Raw genomic sequence first — 17,001 nt, 5'->3', positions numbered from 1 at the left:
CATACAGACAATCATACAGGGAGGGCTCATGGCTTCATCTGCTATGACTATAGGAAAGAAAATTACCAAGGTAAGAACCTAATTTTCCCTTCCTTGTCATCAAGCAGATGAAGCCATTACGTATGGGATGTAACAAAGCAATCCCTATATAGGGTGGGAACAGGTCACACCACGCGCTAGCACTTGTGCTCCAAAATGCGCATCCCTCCTAGCAGCCACATCCAGCCTGTAATGTCAGGCAAAAGAGAGCTTAGAAGCCCATGTTGCTGCACTGCATATCTCTTGATGAGAGAGTGCTCCAGTTTCAGCCCAAGAGGAAGAAATCGCTCTGGTAGAATGCGCCTTAAAGGCTACAGACGGAGACAAGCCGGCAAGCAGATAAGCTGAAAAGATAGTTTCTTTCAGCCAGCGGGCAATAGTGGCTTTAGACGCTGGAGACCCTCTGCGAGGACCTGATAGCAAAACAAACAGATGATCATAGATCCTGAAAGAGATAGTAACTCGCAGATACTGCAGCAGAGTCCTGCGCACATCCAACAGGTGCAACTGCCCAAAAGATTCTGGAAACTCCTCCTTATCAAAGGAGCGCAAGAAAATAGGCTGGTTTAGGTGAAACGCTGAAACCACCTTACACATGAAGGAAGGCACGGTCCGAACCGTGACCCCGGACTCTGAGAATTGCAGAAATGGGTCTCTACAGGACAGCGCCTGGAGCTCTGACACCCGTCTCGCCGAAGTAATGGCCACAAGAAAAACGGCCTTTAGTGTCAAATCTTTCTCCGATGCTCGCCGAAGCAGCTCAAAAGGAGAAGCCTGCAGGGCCTTCAAAACTAGCCCCAGGTTCCAAGCTGGACAGGGTGCTCGCACGGAAGGCCGGAGCCGAAGCACCCCACTAAGAAACCGTGCCACATCTGGATGAGCAGCTTAAAGACACACCTTCAACCTTACCATGAAGGGAGGCCAACGCTGCCACTTGCACCCGCAGGGAATTATAGGCCAAGCCTATTTGTACACCATCCTGCAAAAAGTCCAGAATCGGCGAGACAGGAGCCCTTATGGGTGTGATCGCTTTTCAAGCGCACCAAGACTCAAACTGGCGCCAAATCCTGGCATAAGCCACGGAAGTGGAATGCTTACGGGCCTGCAGGAGAGTGGAAATGACTGTGTTTGAATAGCCTTTGTCCCTCAATTGCGCCCTCTCAATCGCCATGCCATAAGACCAAAGCGGCAGGCGTCCTCCATGGCTACCGGGCCCTGTGACAACAGGTTCGGTACCAGATGTAAAGGAAGGGGAGCCTCCACTAGCATCTGTCGGACGTCCGCATACCAAGGCCTCCTGGGCCAATCCGGGGCGCTGAGGACCACTTCTCCTGGGTGCAGCCGAATCCACAGGAGCACGCGCCCTATCAAGGGCCACGGAGGGAACACATATAGTAGGCCCGGAGGCCAGGGCTGAGTCAAGGCATCCAACCCTGCCGAGCGAGGATCTCTCCGTCTGCTGAAGAAGCATGGGACTTTGGCATTTGAACTTGTCGCCATAAGATCCATCACAGGCTTGCCCCATTTAGCACATATCTGCAGGAATACTTCGTCTGCTAGTTCCCATTCTGTTGGATCAATCTGATGCCTGCTTAGATAATCGGCTTGCACGTTGCTCTGACCTGCAATGTGAGCTGCCGACAGAAACTGAAGATGCAACTCGGCCCAGTGGCAAATCTGTTTGGCATGTGCGGCCAGTGCTCTGCACTGAGTGCCGCCTTGTCGATTTATGTAGGCCACTGCTGTCGTGTTGTCCGACATCACTCTGACAGCCAATCCTTCCAGGGTCACTTGAAAGGCCAGAAGCGCCTGAAACACCGCTTCAACTCCAGGCGGTTGATGGACCACTCCGACTCCTCGGGTGTCCATAGACCCTGGGCATGCTTCCCCTTGCAATGTGCGCCCCAGCCCTTCAGGCTGGCATCTGTCACTACTAGACACCAATCGAGGAGAGCCAGCGGCATTCCTCGCCGCAGCATGCTGTCTGAGAGCCACCACTCCATGCTGAGTCGGGCCGCAGGGAGCCAAGAAAGTCTGCATTGATAATCCTGAGAAACTGGAGACCATCTTTGAAGTAGGGAATACTGTAGAGGTCTCAGGTGCGCTCTCGCCCAGGGCACCACTTCCAATGTGGCTGTCATCGATCCCAGCAGCTGGACAATGTCCCAAGCTCGCGGGCGGGGCATCCTCAGGAGCAGACGGACCTGATTCTGAAGCTTGCACCTCCTTAGCTCGGGTAGGTATACATAGCCCGAATCTGTGTCGAACCTGGCCCCCAAATATTCTAGAGATTGCGAGGGGGTCAGGTGACTTTTGGCCATATTGACGACCCAGCCTAGAGATTGAAGTACTGAGACCACTCTGGCTGTAGCTTGATAGCTCTCTGTTACAGAGTCTGCTCTGATGAGCCAGTCGTCTAGGTACGGGTGAACCCTGATACCTTCTCGCCTGAGCAAAGCAGCTACTACCACCATTACCTTCGAAAAGGTTCGGGGAGCTGTGGCGAGGCCAAAAGGCAAGGCCCGGAACTGGAAATGTTTTCCCAACACCGTAAACCTCAGAAACTTCTGATGCGGGGGCCAAATTGGTATGTGCAAGTAAGCTTCTTTTAGGTCTAGAGACGTGAGAAACTCTCCTGGCTGTACCGCAGCAATGACGGAGCGCAGGGTTTCCATGTGGAAATGCCACACTCTCAGGGACTTGTTTAATTTTTTTAAGTCCAGAATAGGGTGAAAACACCCACCTTTTCGTGGCACCACAAAGTAGATGGAGTATCGGCCGTAGCCGTGTTCAGCGGGAGGTACCGGGGAAACAGCCCCTAACTGAATCAGACCTTGCAAAGTCTCCTCTACCGCCGCCCGTTTGGCGGCAGAACCGCATCGGGACTCCACAAACACGTCTCTTACTGGGGCGTTGAATTCTATTCTGTAGCCATCTCTGATCAGGTCCAGAACCCACTGATCTGAGGAAATATTGGCCCACTCCTTCGGCAAAGAGGGAAAGACATCCTCCGATGACAGGAAGCGAGGAGGGGGCTGGCGCACCATCATTGAGAGGGTCGCCCCTGAACTCCAGGCCTAGAGCCGGTAGCTGCGGAACACTTGTCCGAGCGAAAGGAGTTCCTCTGCTGAAAAACGGGCACGAGAAGTGAACCCAGCAGAACGCCCCGGGCAGTACCTTCTAGCTTCATGGAAGCGAGGTCTATAAAAGGAGTGGACCGCTTGGCCCTTGGAGGAAGGCCTCGGCCTATCTTCGGGCAAGCGCTGGGGTTTAGGATCTCCCAGGCCTTTAACAATTTTTTTTTCCAACTCCTCACCAAATAGGAGAAGGCCTTGAAAGGGCAACTTCACCAACCTTTGCTTAGAGGCCATGTCTGCTGCCCAATGTCGTAGCCAAATAAGACGGCGAGCCGCCACTGCTACTGCCATTTGTTTAGCCAAAGCTCTGACAATATCATAAAGGGCATCAGCCAAAAAGGACAAGACCGACTCCAGCCGCGGAGCCACATCCGAGAAGGGCTCCGCTCCATCTCCGGGCTGTTCCACTGCCTGTTGCAACCACGCCAGGCAGGCTCTAGCAGCATAACAACTGCATGCAGACGCCCGAACAGTAAGACCTGCAATTTCAAAGGACCGTTTAAGTGCTGCTTCCAGCCTACGGTCTTGTATATCCTTCAGGGCATCCTCCCTTCCACAGGGAGGGTAGTTCTCTTTGTCACCGCAGTGACTAGGGCATCTACTTTAGGTATTGCAAAGCGAGCCAAATGCTCCTCATGCAGAGGGTATAATTGCCCCATAGCCCTGGAAACTTTCAAAGGTCCCTCGGGGTCAGCCCACTGAGCAGAAATAAGCTCTTGGATGGAGTCATGCAAAGGAAAGGTTTGAGCAGGCTTTTTGGTACTAGCCATCCTAGGATTCACAGAGGCGGCCATGCCACTGTCAGGCTCTTCAATAGAAAGGACCTGTAGGGCATCTGCATAAGCGCTGGCAGCTCATCACGGTGGAATATCCTCACCGCGGAGAGATCATCCAGATCCTGTGGTAATTCTGCACCCGACTCTGGCTCCTCAGATCACGAAGGCCTGCCAGAACTCTCCGAATCCACACAGCCGACCACGGAGGGGGGGGGGGGGGAGGAGGTGCACCACAATCTGAAGGGGAATTAGCCCTTTTACGCTTTTCTTTATGCCAATTATCAGGGAAAATAGCCTCAGCGGGCAGTCCCAGGCCAGAATCCACCGGGGGGGGGGGGGGGGGGGACAATAGAAGGGGCCTCAGACGACCCTTGAGGGAGAGCTCTTTTCAGCTTGTATGCTTTATGCAATAACAACACAAATTCAGGGGAGAAAAACTCGCCCTGGGCACCCAGATCCTATCCGGAGCTAGCCGCTCCCTGAATAGCCTCAATTCGAGGTTCCCCCCCCCCCCCCCCCAGGCTCAGGGCTCTCCGTCTCAACGGAGGCCGCGCCATGCGGAGAATTCAAAATGGCGTCCACTGCCAGCTCTGAGCGGGAAGAATCATCGCTCGCCATGCTCGGGCCGGCTCTTACATCTGTACAGCATGATTTACAGAGCCCCGCTGCTGATTTACATAGTAACATAGTAGATGACGGCAGAAAAAGACCTGCACGGTCCATCCACTCTGCCCAACAAGATAAACTCATATGTGCTAGTTTTTTGTGTATACCTTACCTTGATTTGTACCTGTCTTTTTCAGGGCACAGACCGTAGAAGTCCGCCCAGTACTATCCCCGCCTCCCAACCACCAGCCCTGGTACAGACCGTATAAGTCTGCCCAGCACTAGCCCTGCCTCCCAACCGTCTCTGCCACCCATTCAAGGCTAAGCTCCTGAGGATCCCTTCCTTCTGAACAGGATTCCTTTATGTTTATCCCACGCATGTTTGAATTCCGTTACCGTTTTCCTCTCCACCACCTCCCGCGGGAGGGCATTCCAAGCATCCACCACCCTCTCCGTGAAAAAAAACACTTCCTGACATTTTTCTTAAGTCTGCCCCCCTTCAATCTCATTTCATGCCCTCTCGTTCTACCGCTTTCCCATCTCCGGAAAAGGTTCGTTTGCGGATTAATACCTTTCAAATATTTGAACGTCTGTATCATATCACCCCTGTTTCTCCTTTCCTCCAGGGTATACATGTCCAGGTCAGCAAGTCTCTCCTCATACGTCTTGTAACGTAAATCCCATACCATCCTCGTAGCTTTTCTTTGCACCGCTTCAATTCTTTTTACATCCTTAGCAAGATACGGCCTCCAAAACTGAACACAATACTCCAGGTGGGGCCTCACCAACGACTTGTACAGGGGCATCAACACCTCTTTTCATCTGCTGGTCACGCCTCTCCCTATACAGCCTAGCAACCTTCTAGCTAAGGCCACCGCCTTGTCACACTGTTTCGTCGCCTTCAGATCCTCAGATACTATCACCCCAAGATCCCTCTCCCCATCCGTACCTAGCAGACTCTCCCCGCCTAACACATACGCCTCCCGTGGATTTCTACTCCCTAAGTGCATCACTTTGCATTTCTTCACATTGAATTTTAATTGCCAAACCTTAGACCATTCTTCTAGCTTTTTCAGATCCTTTTTCATGTTTTCCACTCCCTCTGCGGTGTCCACTGTGTTACAAATCTTAGTATCATCCGCAAATAGGCAAACTTTACCTTCTAACCCTTCGGCAATGTCACTCACAAATATATTGAACAGAATCGGCCCCAGCACCGATCCCTGAGGCACTCCACTACTCACCTTTCCCTCCTCAGAGCGAACTCCATTCACCACCACCCTCTGGCGCCGGTCCGTCAACCAGCAACTCCATGTGCTTCAAAACTCACCCAAAAATCCCACAAACCCAATGGCAAGGTGGTATTCTTAGTCACCACCCTAACAAGGAGTCCACTCGGGTAAGATGCAATTTCTCTTTCTCCTCCGAAACCAATGGGTAGAGGTGAGCACTCTCAGCCCTGCGTACGGCGAGACCCATTCTGCTGTAATCAGGCCTTAGAAGGAACTCTAAGCCCAATCATGATCATCGAAGATGGAACTCCTGACACCAAAGCAGAAGGTTCCTTAATGGAAAGCACTGCCAATGCCTCAGAAATAAGAGTACAGTACAGACTCAATTATCCAACATAATGGGACCGAGCTATTGTCGAATAAGTGAAAAGTTAGATAATATGGAAAACAATGGTAACCCCTTAAAAAATGCACAGCAAACATACTTTATACATACCCAAGTGTGGTATAGCAAAGTTCTGGAAATGCCGCACAGTGGGGGGCTTTGAAAACAGATCTGGACCTTCTGTAATTCCTTATTTTATGGTAATTTTTCATTTTACCCCTCTAATCTACTTTTCAAGGAGGAGCAAATAAAGGGTATGATACATACCTGTAGCAGTTGTTCTCCGAGGACAGCAGGCTGATTGTTCTCACGACTGGGTTGACGTCCGCGGCAGCCCCCACCAACCGGAAGAAGCTTCGCGGGACGGTCGGCACGCAGGGCACGCCCACCGCGCATGCGCGGCCGTCTTCCCGCCCGTGCGCGACCGCTCCCGCCAGTTGAATGACTAGCAAAAGATGAAACACACAACTCCAAAGGGGAGGAGGGAGGGTAGGTGAGAACAATCAGCCTGCTGTCCTCGGAGAACAACTGCTACAGGTATGTATCATACCCTTTCTCCGAGGACAAGCAGGCTGCTTGTTCTCACGACTGGGGTATCCCTAGCTCTCAGGCTCACTCAAAACAAGAACCCAGGTCAATTGAACCTCGCAACGGCGAGGGAACAACAGAAATTGACCTACGAAGAACAACTAACTGAGAGTGCAGCCTGACCAGAATAAATTCGGGTCCTGGAGGGTGGAGTTGGATTTACACCCCAAACAGATTCTGCAGCACCGACTGCCCGAACCGACTGTCGCGTCGGGTATCCTGCTGGAGGCAGTAATGAGATGTGAATGTGAGGACAGATGACCACGTCGCAGCCTTGCAGATCTCTTCAATAGTGGCTGACTTCAAGTGGGCCACCGACGCTGCCATGGCTCTGACACTATGAGCCGTGACATGACCCTCAAGAGTCAGCCCAGCCTGGGCGTAAGTGAAGGAAATGCAGTCTGCTAGCCAATTGGAGATGGTGCGTTTCCCGACAGCGACCCCTAGCCTGTTAGGGTCGAAAGAAATAAACAATTGGGCGGACTGTCTGTTGGGCTGTGTCCGCTCCAAGTAGAAGGCCAATGCTCTCTTGCAGTCCAATGTGTGCAACTGACGTTCAGCAGGGCGGGTATGCGGCCTGGGGAAGAATGTTGGCAAGACAATTGACTGGTTAAGATGGAACTCCGACACCACCTTCGGCAGGAACTTTGGGTGGGTGCGGAGCACTACTCTGTTGTGATGAAATTTGGTATATGGAGCATGAGCTACCAGGGCTTGAAGCTCACTGACCCTACGAGCTGAAGTAACTGCCACCAAGAAAATGACCTTCCAGGTCAAGTACTTCAGATGGCAGGTATTCAGTGGCTCAAAAGGAGGTTTCATCAGCTGGGTGAGGACGACGTTGAGATCCCATGACACAGTAGGGGCTTGATAGGGGGCTTTGACAAAAGCAAACCTCTCATGAATCGAACGACTAAAGGCTCTCCAGAGATGGCTTTACCTTCCACACGATAATGGTAAGCACTAATCGCACTAAGGTGATTCCTTACTGAGTTGGTCTTGAGGCCAGACTCTGATAAGTGCAGAAGGTATTCAAGCAGGTTCTGTGCAGGGCAAGAACGAGGTTCTAGGGCCTTGCTCTCACACCAAACGACAAACCTCCTCCACTTGAAAAAGTAACTCTTTTTAGTGGAATCCTTCCTAGAGGCAAGCAAGACCCGGGAGACACCCTCAGACAGACCCAACGCAGCGAAGTCTACGCCCTCAACATCCAGGCCGTGAGAGCCAGGGATTGAAGGTTGGGGTGCAGCAACGCTCCGTCGTTCTGCGAAATGAGAGTCGGAAAACACTCCAATCTCCACGGTTCTTCGGAGGACAACTCCAGAAGAAGAGGGAACCAGATCTGACGGGGCCAAAAGGGCGCTATCAGATCATGGTGCCGCGGTCTTGCTTGAGCTTCAGTAAGGTCTTCCCCACCAAGGTATGGGAGGATAAGCATACAGGAGGCCGGTCCCCCAATGAAGGAGAAAGGCATCTGACGCTAGCCTGCCGTGTGTCTGAAGCCTGGAACAGAACAGAGGCAGCTTGTGGTTGGTCTGAGAGGCGAAAAGATCCACCGAGGGGGTGCCCCACTCTCGGAAGATCTTGCGTACCACTCTGGAATGGAGCGACCACTCGTGCGGTTGCATGACTCTGCTCAGTCTGTCGGCCAGACTGTTGTTTACGCCTGCCAGGTACGTGGCTTGGAGAAGCATGCCGAAGCGACACGCCCAACGCCACATACCGACGGCTTCCTGACACAGGGGGCGAGATCCGGTGCCCCCCTGCTTGTTGACGTAATACATTGCAACCTGATTGTCTGTCCGAATTTGGATAATTTGGCAGGACAGCCGATCTCTGAAAGCCTTCAGTGCGTTCCAGATCGCTCGGAGCTCCAGGAGGTTGATCTGCAGATCCTTTTCCTGGAGGGACCACAGACCCTGGGTGTGAAGCCCATCGACATGGGCTCCCCACCCCAGGCGGGATGCATCCGTCGTCAGCACTTTCGTGGGCTGCGGAATTTGGAATGGACGTCCCAGGGTCAAATTGGTCCGTATGGTCCATCAGAGCAGTGAAGTGCGGCAACTGGTGGAGAGGCGGATGACATCCTCTAGATTCCCGGTGGCTTGGAACCACTGGGAAGCTAGGGTCCATTGAGCAGATCTCATGTGAAGACGAGCCATGGGAGTCACATGAACTGTGGAGGCCATATGACCCAGAAGTCTCAACATCTGCCGAGCTGTGATCTGCTGAGACGCTCTGGTCTGCGAAGCCAGGGCCAAGAGATTGGTGGCCCTCGCTTCGGGAAGGTAGGCCCGAACCGTCTGGGAATTCAGCAGCGCTCCTATGAATTCCAGAGACTGAGTTGGCTGGAGATGGGACTTTGGGTAATTTATCACAAACCCCAGCAGCTCCAGAAGTTGAATAGTGCACCGCATGGACCGGAGGGGCTCCTGCCTCCGAGGTGTTCTTGACCAGCCAATCGTCGAGATATGGGAACACGTGCACTCCCAGCTTGCGTAGGTAGGCCGCTACCACCACGAGGCACTTTGTAAACACTCGTGGGGCAGAGGCGAGCCCAAAGGGCAGCACACAATACTGAAGTGCCGTGCGCCCAGGCGGAATCTGAGATACTGTCTGTGAGCTGGCAGTATCGGGATGTGAGTGTATGCGTCCTTTAAATCCAGGGAACATAGCCAATCGTTTTTCTGAATCATTGGCAGAAGGGGTGCCCAAGGAAAGCATCCTGAACTTTTCTTTGACCAGGAATTTGTTCAGGCCTCTCAGGTCTAGGATGGGACGCATCCCCCCTGTTTTCTTTTCCACAAGGAAGTACCTGGAATAGAATCCCTGCCCTTCCTGCCCGGGTGGTACGGGCTCGACCGCATTGGCGCTGAGAAGGGCGGAGAGTTCCTCTGCAAGTACCTGCTTGTGATGGGAGCTGAAAGACTGAGCTCCCGGAGGACAATTTGGAGGCAGGGAGGTCAAATTCAGGGCGTATCCGCACCGCACTATTTGGAGAACCCACTGGTCGGAGGTTATGAGAGGCCACCTTTGGTGAAAGAATTTCAACCTCCCTCCGACCGGCAGGTCGTCCGGTACGGACACTTGTAGGGCGGCTATGTTCCCGTGGATCCAGTCAAAAGCCCGTCCCCGGCTTTTGCTGTGGAGGCGCAGGGGGCTGCTTAGGCGCACGCTGTTGACGGGAACGAGCGCGCTGGGGCTGTCCCTGTGCCTGACGAGGCCTTCGGGCCGGCTGGTTGTACCTACGCTTCGCAAAAGAATAGGGTGCAGCCTGCCGAGCCCGGGAAAAAAACGCCCGCCCCGCGGGGGCGGGTGCTGAAGGCGCCCGGTGGGAGAGCTTGTCGAGAGCGGTTTCCCGCTGATGCAGTTGGTCAACCATCTGCTCGACCTCTCGCCAAAAATATTATCCCCCCGGCAAGGGACGTCAGCCAGTCCTCTGCTGGGTGCGGTTGTCCAGGTCAGAGGCACGCAGCCATGAGAGCCTGCGCATCACTATACCTTGGGCCGCAGCACGAGATGCCACGTCACAGGTGTCAAAATCCCCCTGGACAGGAACTTTCTGCACGCCTTCAGCTGCCTGACCACCTCCTGATATGGCCTGGACTGCTCCGGCGGGAGCTTATCGACCAGGTCCGCCAGCTGTTGCACATTGGTCCGCATGTGGATGCTCATATAGAGCAGGTAAGATTGGATGCGGGTCACGAGCATGGAGGATTGGTAGGCCTTCCTCCCAAATGAGTCCAGAGTGCGAGACTCCCGCCCCGGGGGCGCCGAGGCGGTATCCCTCGAACTCCGTGCCCTCTTGAGAGCAGAATCCACGACCGCTGAGTCATGGGGCAACTGGGGCCGCATGAGCTCTGGGTCAGAGTGGATCCTGTACTGGGACTCTGCTTTCTTGGGAATGGTGGGGTTAGTTAGTGGTCGCACCCAGTTCCGAAGCAGCGTCTCCTTCAGGACATTGTGCAGCGGTACCGTGGAGGACTCTCTAGGTGGTGATGGATAGTCGAGGACCTCGAGCATCTCGGCCCTCGGCTCTTCCACAGAGACCACGGGAAAGGGAATGCTTATAGACATATCCCGCACAAAGGAGGCAAGGAGAGACTCTCAGGAGGTGAGAGCTTCCTCTCCGGTGACGGCGTGGGGTCCGAGGGAAGGCCCGTAGACTCCTCTGAGGAGAAATATCTCGGGTCTTCCTCTTCCCCCCACGAGTCCTCATCCTCGGTATCGGACATTAGCTCATGTAGCTGAGTCCGGTACCGGGCCCGGCTCGACGTCGAGGCACCGAGGCCTCGGTGTCGTCGAGCGGTGGACTCCCGCGCCGGCGGGGACGGAGCTCCCTCCATCGACGTCGACGGGGACTCCACCTGCGTGGCGGTCGAGACCGGCACCGCAAGCGGCGGCGGTGTCGACAGCCCCGGCGCCGGGCTAGAGCTCGCCGGCGCCACAGTCATCGGCGCATCAGCCCTTCCAGGATCCCCGGAAGGATGGCTCTGAGGCACTCGTCCAGGCCCGCTGCCGGGAAAGGCGGTGGGGCCGGTAAGGGTGTCGGTGCCAGAAGCTGCTGGGGGCCAGGAGACGGCACCGAGGTGCCGGAACCCCGACGCGTCGGTACCTCCACCACCGACGGAGATCTCTCCTCTCTGCGATGACGCTTCGGCGTCGACTCCCCTTCAGGGTGCACCGAGGGCTCCCGGTGACGGCGCTTCTTGTCTTTTTTCCGGTGCACGTCACCGGCGCCGGAGGGCATGGAGGAGGAGGAGGTCGATCCCCCTCGGTCTCGAGGTACCGGGTCCGACAGGGTTCGGTCCCGTGGCTCACGAGCTGAGGGAGTGACCGGGGCCGACAGCCCACGCGGCCTCTCAACCCCACTCTCACCGGCGGACCGGCGGGCCGACGGGACCTGTTCTCCTGGGGTCGCTGCCATCGGTGCCGATGTCTCGGGCATCGATACCGGTACCGAAGATCCGGCCTTCGATACCGATGCCGTCGAGGTCGACGTCGAGGGGCCGGCGCAAGTTCCAAAAAGACGGTCCCGCAGAACTTGCCTCGCAACCTGAGTCCGTTTCCGGAGACCGAGACACAGCGCGCACGACTTGAGATTGTGCTCCGGCCCGAGGCACTGGAGGCACCAAGCGTGGGTGTCGGTCTGCGAGATCGGCCGGCCGCAGCGACCACACTTTTTAAATCCACTCGGGACCTTCGAGGACATCGACGGAAAAATCGCGTCGGCGAAGTCAAAGTCGGCAATGGTGGCTAAAATCACACCACGAAAAAACCAGCCGACCGAGCGGCCACTAGGCCGCAACGAGGCGTCCCCGCTGGAAGCGAGGGAAAAAGGGGAGCGCGTGCTCCACACGCGCAGTCTTTTTTTTTTTTTTTTTTAAAGAAAAGATAATAAAAGGAAATTAAATTAAATTAACGAAGCGCGATCCGCGTATACGCGATCGCAAGAATCCGGCGGCTGAAGTAGAGAGAGCGGCAAAGCACGACTCTCTCCAGGCGCGGAAAAAAAGGAACTGGCGGGAGCGGTCGCGCACGGGCGGGAAGACGGCCGCGCATGCGCGGTGGGCGTGCCCTGCGTGCCGACCGTCCCGCGAAGCTTCTTCCGGTTGGTGGGGGCTGCCGCGGACGTCAACCCAGTCGTGAGAACAAGCAGCCTGCTTGTCCTCGGAGAACTCTATTTTCAAAGGGCCAAGGACTGTTTGTGAAGAAGGCTCTTGTCCTAGGAAAGAGGGTAATACTGCTTTTTTGGAGGGAGAGAAATGACACCCCAGGGTTTTTGCACTGGAAGAGACTTTGACATGACTCTAATGGAGTACAAAAGGTGCAGGACATGGGGCTGACTGGAGATGGGGCATTTGGGAATCCTACTGGACGGCACTCCCACACAGAGAATATGGTTTATTGTTAAATAGATAAGAGAAAATCCTCTTTTCAGTGTTCACCAATGAATCTGGGGTTGAGGTGAGCACTCTGTATTTTGCATCTTGTATCCTTTATTCTGTTTTCTGATTAAAGTTAAACGTATAGAGTTCTGTATTAGCAATAGGGGTGAATATAGAAAAAACGTGTTCTGGCATACCTTATTTCTTTCAAGAGTGTTTAACCTGTTGTCTGAAAGGAGGCCAAGTAGGGTCCCAAATTGGGGCAGTTGGTCATCCCAAGGTTTAATGATGTTTTGCTATACTTGTGTACAGTTGAATGTTGTTGGTACTCTACAAGCAGATAAAGAGTCCACTGCGTGGAGTTTGCTCATTATCTGAACAGTTCTCATATACTTTGTCTTAAACTTTGTATGTGTTTTTGAGTCACTTGCATGCCCAAAAAGATGGTTTCAAAAGAATGTGATATGGGCCAGTTCCCATAACTTTCTATGAGGAGAAAACTACATTTTAAAAAACATTTGCGCTTGCCATACCGGGAACAGCGCTTTACATTCTCTGCAGCCATCGCCGAAAATGGCGGGAAAATTCAAAATGGCGGTTTCGCACCAAAAACGCCCCGATCGCTGGCCCCCCCCCGGAGGAGTTAGAAAACACTCTTATCTCACCGGACCGAGTATCACAGCTCCGGTCCCATAGAAGAATCAAAGGAAAACCTCTGTTCCATTTTTTTTTTTTTAACGCTGTGAGGAAAGCAGAGGTAATAAGAACTCTGGAGGCTCAGATGAGTAGGAAAGGCAGGGAAAGGCGAACCAATGTGCCTGCATCCACTGAGTGGGAAAGGACAGGGAAAAGCAAGCTAATATGTCCACATCCACGGGGGCATGGGTAAGGCAGGGAAAGGGCTAACCTATGTGCCTTCAAAGTGAAGCTGCTATAGCCTCTAACACCCCGGCTAACAACTGGCAAGCCAGGAGCCACCCCCAGGCAGATTTTTGATGGAGCTCGAAGAAGCTGCAGCCACCCTGCTTGGGGAGATGGAGAATACTGAAGAGGCAGTGGAGCTGGCTGGCCATGAGGCACTGTGAAAAGTTGAGTGCTATCTCCCCCTGCTGGTTGATGGACACAACCCATACGTAATGGCTTCATGTGCTTGATGACAAGGAACGAACAATTTTCAAAATTAACATCTCTTGCCTCAGTAGTGCATAATTGTCCCACAATGATTTTTAGGGCAATCCCCACAGCACTAACTTCTTCATCGTCTTAATTATTTCTTTTATAGATATATATTAAAGTACTTATCTTTAGAAATATTTCGGACTGGGGGCATTACGCTGTCTGACACGCATGTTTCGCCATTAGGCTGTATCAAGGATTTCCCCTAAAAAACAAGTACACAAAACCATCTGAATCTCACTGCGCACGAGTGATACTTTAACCACCCCCACCCAGTACCCATTTTAGATTCAAAAATTCAAATATTCATAATTACCCATACACCGTTCTAGCGCCAACTCAATCAATATATTAAAGGAATCACTCCCATCATGAGTTGGCGCTAGAACGGCGTATGGGTAATTTTGAATATTTGAATTTTTTAATCTAAAATGGGTACTGGGTGGGGGTGGTTAAAGTATCACTCGTGCGCAGTGAGATTCAGATGGTTTTGTGTACTTGTTTTTTAGGGGAAATCCTTGATACAGCCTAATGGCGAAACATGCGTGTCAGACAGCGTAATGCCCCCAGTCCGAAATATTTCTAAAGATAAGTACTTTAATATATATCTATAAAAGAAATAATTAAGACGATGAAGAAGTTAGTGCTGTGGGGATTGCCCTAAAAATCATTGTGGGACAATTATGCACTACTGAGGCAAGAGATGTTAATTTTGAAAATCGTTCGATATATATGTGTGGTTAAAGTGGGGAGTTAATCTGGACCTGTTAAAGTGGATATTATCTTGATACATATGAGCCATTAGCATAAACATCTTCAGACAACAACATTTACAGGTAAACTGTTTTCTGAAAGACTGTTTGGCTCACCTGTTTGGCTGACCCCAAGCAAGGAGAAATGAGGGAAAATTCATTCAGGAGCTGTCTTTGGATTCCAGCACCAAATTCTGCAGCGGTAGATTCAAAAACTGGGACTTCTTCTTCATCAGAAAAGACTCCCCGGTTGGGAGAAATAATTTCTTCAGCCATTTATGTCTGTCTATCTGTACAGCAGAGGAAGTGATGGGAGACAAAAGCAAAAACAAATATTGATCGCTGTAACATGAAAATGCTTCCACCACTTCTCTGCCCCCCAAAAGTAAGAAACCATCTTACTGATATCCAATTCACTAACAGAATTGCAACAAGCCTCCACAAATATAGCTCAACAAGACCTCAAGCAAGATAACAAGGGACACCCAATCCAGACACAGACTAGATGCTTGGGCAATAACCACAGCAAGGATGGTCATTTCAAATACAAATTTCTACTGTCTGAAAACCAAGACTGAATTGTTGGCAAGCTTTCAACTAAAGATAAGGGAGAATGCATAAGCGGAGTTGTGTTATCTGCATATGAATACAGGCTTAACCCAGGTGAGAGGAAAATAATCAAATGCAAAGTATTAAATACAATTGGGGAAAGTGGTGACCCTTGTGGGACCCCACATTCAGCCTTCCAAGGATCTGATGATATAGATCATATACAGTAAAAATTGGAACCATTTCTTTAAAATCCTTTGAACAATTTAACACCTTCCCTGTAATTTCACTTAATAAATTCAGGACAGTATGGTTAATAAAGTGAAAGAGTACAGCTTGACTGCCCTTAAGACAGAAATCGCAACTTTTCTCAGCAGTTAAAGAGCTTAGGAGTGTTTCAGTGCTGAAACCAGTTCTGAAACTTGATTGAGCCTGTTCACTGCTCTGTCCTGGCAGCTAGAGCGGTTCAGTAAGTCACAATAACCTATCAACTATTATGCATTTCTAAATAGTCCTCCAGTTTAGCCACAATTTTCACAAAAATAGGGATATTCGGTATAGGTCTATAGATTCTCAAATCACAAATATTTGAAGGAGGATTTTGGGTGTGCATTAAGTGGAAGGTTTTTCTATACTCACTTAAGATGCTACAGAACAAACAATGGAATGACAAGTTGTCCTAGATAAAGAAAGACCTTACAAATTACTATGCTCCGTTTCTAGCAACAGACATACATCCTTTGCTACAGCTGGATTTAGATTTAGTTCTCACTTTTTCAATGCAAGTTATACTCAGGTAGAGTAGGTATTTCTCTGTCCTCCAAGGGCTCATGAGGTGAAATTTATTAATATATGTTCTAGTCAGACTCAAGGAAATGAACAAGTGGTGTCCCCCATACCAGCAGAGGGAGGTAAAGATACTGAACTATTCTTAGTAGCATCACTGGCATAAATCAAGGAGGTTTGATTGAGAACAGGAAACAGCATGACGTCAAAAAGTTTAAGTCACATAGGTTAGTCTGTTTCCCCTTCCCCGTGCAGCCACCGTTCTGCATACACTCAAAACAAAGCAAACAAACCTATGAGCTGCTGCATTCACGTTGTCATTCTTTATTGTTGGTAGCATTTTTATTTAATCTCACTTATATTTTCAAACATGCCAGCTTGTGCAGCATACGGATGTACACAGAGGAAGTATTAACAACAGAATAACTTTTCATAGGTAGAGCAGTCATTTGTTATAAATCATAATTTGGAGGAGCTGGTTATAGGGACACCCTATGTGTTATATTCATGCAGAATTTTTTTTTCTCCTGGTAAAGAGCCACTAAAACAGACATCATATTATGAGAATCAGGTGCTCAACATTCAGAGTTATTATTTATTTATTTATTTACTTATTTATGGCAGCTATATCACACATTAAACTTAATCAGGTTGAAACCTCGGAGCATGTAAAATCTTTTTTTTTTTTTTTTGCCTGTTCCTAGATCAAAAGATAATCAATAGAAATCAAACAAAATAAAACATGGAAAAGAAAATAAGATGATACCTTTTTTATTGGACATAACTTAATACATTTCTTGATTAGCTTTCGAAGGTTGCCCTTCTTCGTCAGATCGGAAATAAGCAAATGTGGTAGATGACAGTATATATAAGTAAAACTGTTGCAGGAATTACCACTATTGTTAGCAGAATCTGTGGTACTTCAGGAGTCAAACACCACACACCAGAATGAGAGAAAAGTCTTCTTTATTTGCCAGCAAACAAAGTAGGACATCAGCGCTAGCTCTCTCTCCTTCTCTTCTCAGCTCCTTCTCCTGTCTGTTGTCTCTCTCGTTTATATAGGGTCCTAAACCCTTCTAGCCCCCCT

The 17,001-nt window shown here is 50.9% G+C and overlaps 1 protein-coding gene across 1 annotated transcript in view; it reads right to left on the bottom strand.

Moving 5' to 3' along the window:
* The window catches only part of KIF20A (kinesin family member 20A), a 213,670-nt gene that overhangs the window by 170,865 nt on the left and 25,804 nt on the right, over positions 1-17,001 (bottom strand). The window contains 1 exon segment of the mRNA XM_030211810.1: positions 14,697-14,865. Within this exon segment, the coding sequence (XP_030067670.1) occupies positions 14,697-14,855 (159 nt within the window). The 5' untranslated portion in view covers positions 14,856-14,865.

The sequence above is a fragment of the Microcaecilia unicolor genome, chromosome 8 (assembly GCF_901765095.1).
Source record: "Microcaecilia unicolor chromosome 8, aMicUni1.1, whole genome shotgun sequence".
Taxonomy (NCBI): Eukaryota; Metazoa; Chordata; class Amphibia; order Gymnophiona; family Siphonopidae; genus Microcaecilia; species Microcaecilia unicolor.
This window is presented reverse-complemented; position numbering and strand designations above follow the sequence as displayed.